The 2681-nt window shown below is 44.8% G+C and overlaps 1 protein-coding gene across 1 annotated transcript in view; it reads right to left on the reverse strand.

Moving 5' to 3' along the window:
- Positions 1 to 1689, reverse strand: part of tfr2 (transferrin receptor 2) — a 31441-nt gene extending 29752 nt beyond the window's left edge. The window contains exons 1-3 of the mRNA XM_032514560.1: positions 1544 to 1689; positions 961 to 1020; positions 749 to 784 (exon numbers count right to left, since the gene is read on the reverse strand). Coding sequence (XP_032370451.1) covers positions 749 to 778 — 30 coding nt within the window. The 5' untranslated portion in view covers positions 779 to 784; positions 961 to 1020; positions 1544 to 1689. The remainder of the gene's footprint in view (positions 1 to 748; positions 785 to 960; positions 1021 to 1543) is intronic.
- Positions 1690 to 2681: the final 992 nt, after the last annotated feature.

Below are 2681 nucleotides of genomic sequence, written 5' to 3' on the forward strand. Positions count from 1 at the left end.
TGAGGACAAGCTCATAATCGCCGTTGCTGGGTTACCTATCGTTTATTATATAACGTTGTTTGTACATAGGGACCAGTTAACGTTAGCTGCTGGTCACAGCGTCTCTAACGGTCCGCTCACAGTGAATCCTGCACGGGTTACTAGATTAGTCTGGCGGCTGCTCGCTCTGCCTGCACGCCTCTACGGCTCAGCGGCTAACTAGCAAGCTAACTGCTAACAGACCCCGCTGCAACCAACTTCTGCCATTATATTTGTAATTTATAAAAGGTTTCTAGTATCAGTGTATTGGGCGTGGCTGCGTGTGCTTCTCCCGGGTGAAAACAGAGCGGCCAACGCGTCAAAAAGCTTCCCCGTACTTTTTGACAAACGTCATTGACGGGGCGGCCAGTGCTTCTTTGCAGCTCAAGTCGGTAGCGGTGTGTATGTAAGGTTAGAGTGCCTTAGAGCACATTAGAATGCTTTCGAGCACCTTAGAGCACCTTAGAGCACCTTAGAGTACCTTAGAGCACTTTTAACCATAGTCCTCATAAATCTACCGGAGTTTTAACACAACACAAAGAAAGATGAAAGGGACGGACATCTGGCTGAACAAAGCGGCATATGGCTGAATTTCCGGCGGCACCGGAACGGTGTAAAACACCATCACGCAGTAACGTCTGCTGTGGTGTTGGAGCCCTGAATGTTGACGCCTGTACAGTATGTTGAAGTCGACACGTGTATTGGGTCCAATCTAACATCTCCCTCTTACCTGAGTCAGACGAGTCCTGATGGTCTCCATGACAACCTGCAGACGAGATATGCTGACACTCATAAAAAAATAATTGACTATATTTTTATTCATTAAGTAAAAACTGAACATAAAAATATACATACATACTGCATATCTGCATCTATATAATAACATTATTATATCATCTTTTGTCTTTTTAATCTATTTTATTTTTCAACAGGCGAGTTTACCTGAATAAATCCTGTTATTCCAAAGTGAATCTGTCACAGCAGGGCTCACAGTGATTGGCTGCTGACAGGGGTCAGAGGTCAGCACGTTATTTGATCCGGTTAACTTTATTAACAGCGAAGTAAACACACACACACCAACACACACACACACATACACACGCACACAAACACACACACACACACACACACACCACTCTACAACAACACACACACACACACACACATCACACACACACACACACACACACACACACACACACACACACAACACACACACACACACACACACACACACACACACACACACACACAACACACACACACACACACGTATTTCTGCTTAATAAAATCACTCGGAGTCTGATAAGACCAAAACATTATGAACAGATGTTTCTTCAACATGTCACCGACAGATTGAAATTGACGACGAAGACTTTTAGAGTCTGAAACAACTGATCACACACTCACACACACACACACACACACACACACACACACACACACACACACACACACCACACACACACACACACACACACACACACTTCACTCTCTCTCACACAGAAGAAAAACCTACATGACTCGATTAGGATTCCTCTCTCGTCTTTGTCCTCTGCTTCCATCCGTCTGCTTCATGTCAATCTGTCCAAGTGTGTGTGTGTGTGTGTGTGTGTCTGCGTGTGTGTGTCCGTGTCAGTGTGTAGTGTGTGTGGGTGTGTCAACATTGAAAAGTCCAAACTTCTGTAGCTGAACTCCGCCTTCTTCAACAAAAACTAACTGTGTGTGTGAGAGTGTGTGTGTGTGTGTCCGTGTGTGTCTGTGTGTGTGTGTGTGTGTGTGTGTGTGGGGGGGGGAATCTGTGTGTGTGTGGTTGTGTGCCGTGTCCGAGTGTGGGTGGTGTGTGTGTGTGTGTGTGTGTGTCCGTGTGTGTGTGTGTTTGGGGGGGAATCTGTGTGTGTGTGTGTGTGTGTCCGTGTGTGTGTGTTGTGTGTCCATGTGGGTATGTGTGTGTGGGTGTGTGTGTGTCAGTGTTGAAAAGTCCCAACTTCTGTAGCTGAACTCAGCCTTCTTCAACAAAAACTTACTGTGTGTGTGAGTGTGTGTGTATGTGTGTGTCCGTGTGTGTCTGTGTGTGTGTGTGGGGGAATCTGTGTGTGTGTGTGTTGTACTCTGTGTGTGTGTGGGTGTGGTGTGTGGGTCGTGTGTGTGTGTGTGTGTGTGTGTGTGGGTACGTGTGTGTGTGTGTGTGTTTGTCAATGTTGAAAAGTCCAAAGATCTGCAGCTAAACGCCGCCTGCTTCAACAAAAACTGTTGAGTTAAGTTCTATTATGATTTTTTTTTTTTTTATCAAAGTCTTTTTATTGTATTTTCACATAACAACCCACATCACACCCCCGCTATAAAGAAAAGCAGACAAAAGGGGGAGGACAACAACATTCACATCATACAAAGTCATTACAGTCCATCTGTTCCACCAATGCAAAACAGGTTGTCAGATATCACAGAATATCAGTCAGACACACACACACACACACACACACACACACTCTCTCTCTCTCTCTCTCTCTCTCTCTCTCTCTCTCTCTCTCTCCTCTCTCACACACATATAAACACACACTCTATCATTACCTTAACAAATTGGTTTGAGAGTTAAAACCCATGTTGCAGGTTAACCACAACTGTTGATTAATGAGTACATACAGCACTCAAGATATATATAT

Source organism: Etheostoma spectabile, chromosome 4 (genome assembly GCF_008692095.1).
Source record: "Etheostoma spectabile isolate EspeVRDwgs_2016 chromosome 4, UIUC_Espe_1.0, whole genome shotgun sequence".
In the NCBI taxonomy this organism is placed as follows: Eukaryota; Metazoa; Chordata; class Actinopteri; order Perciformes; family Percidae; genus Etheostoma; species Etheostoma spectabile.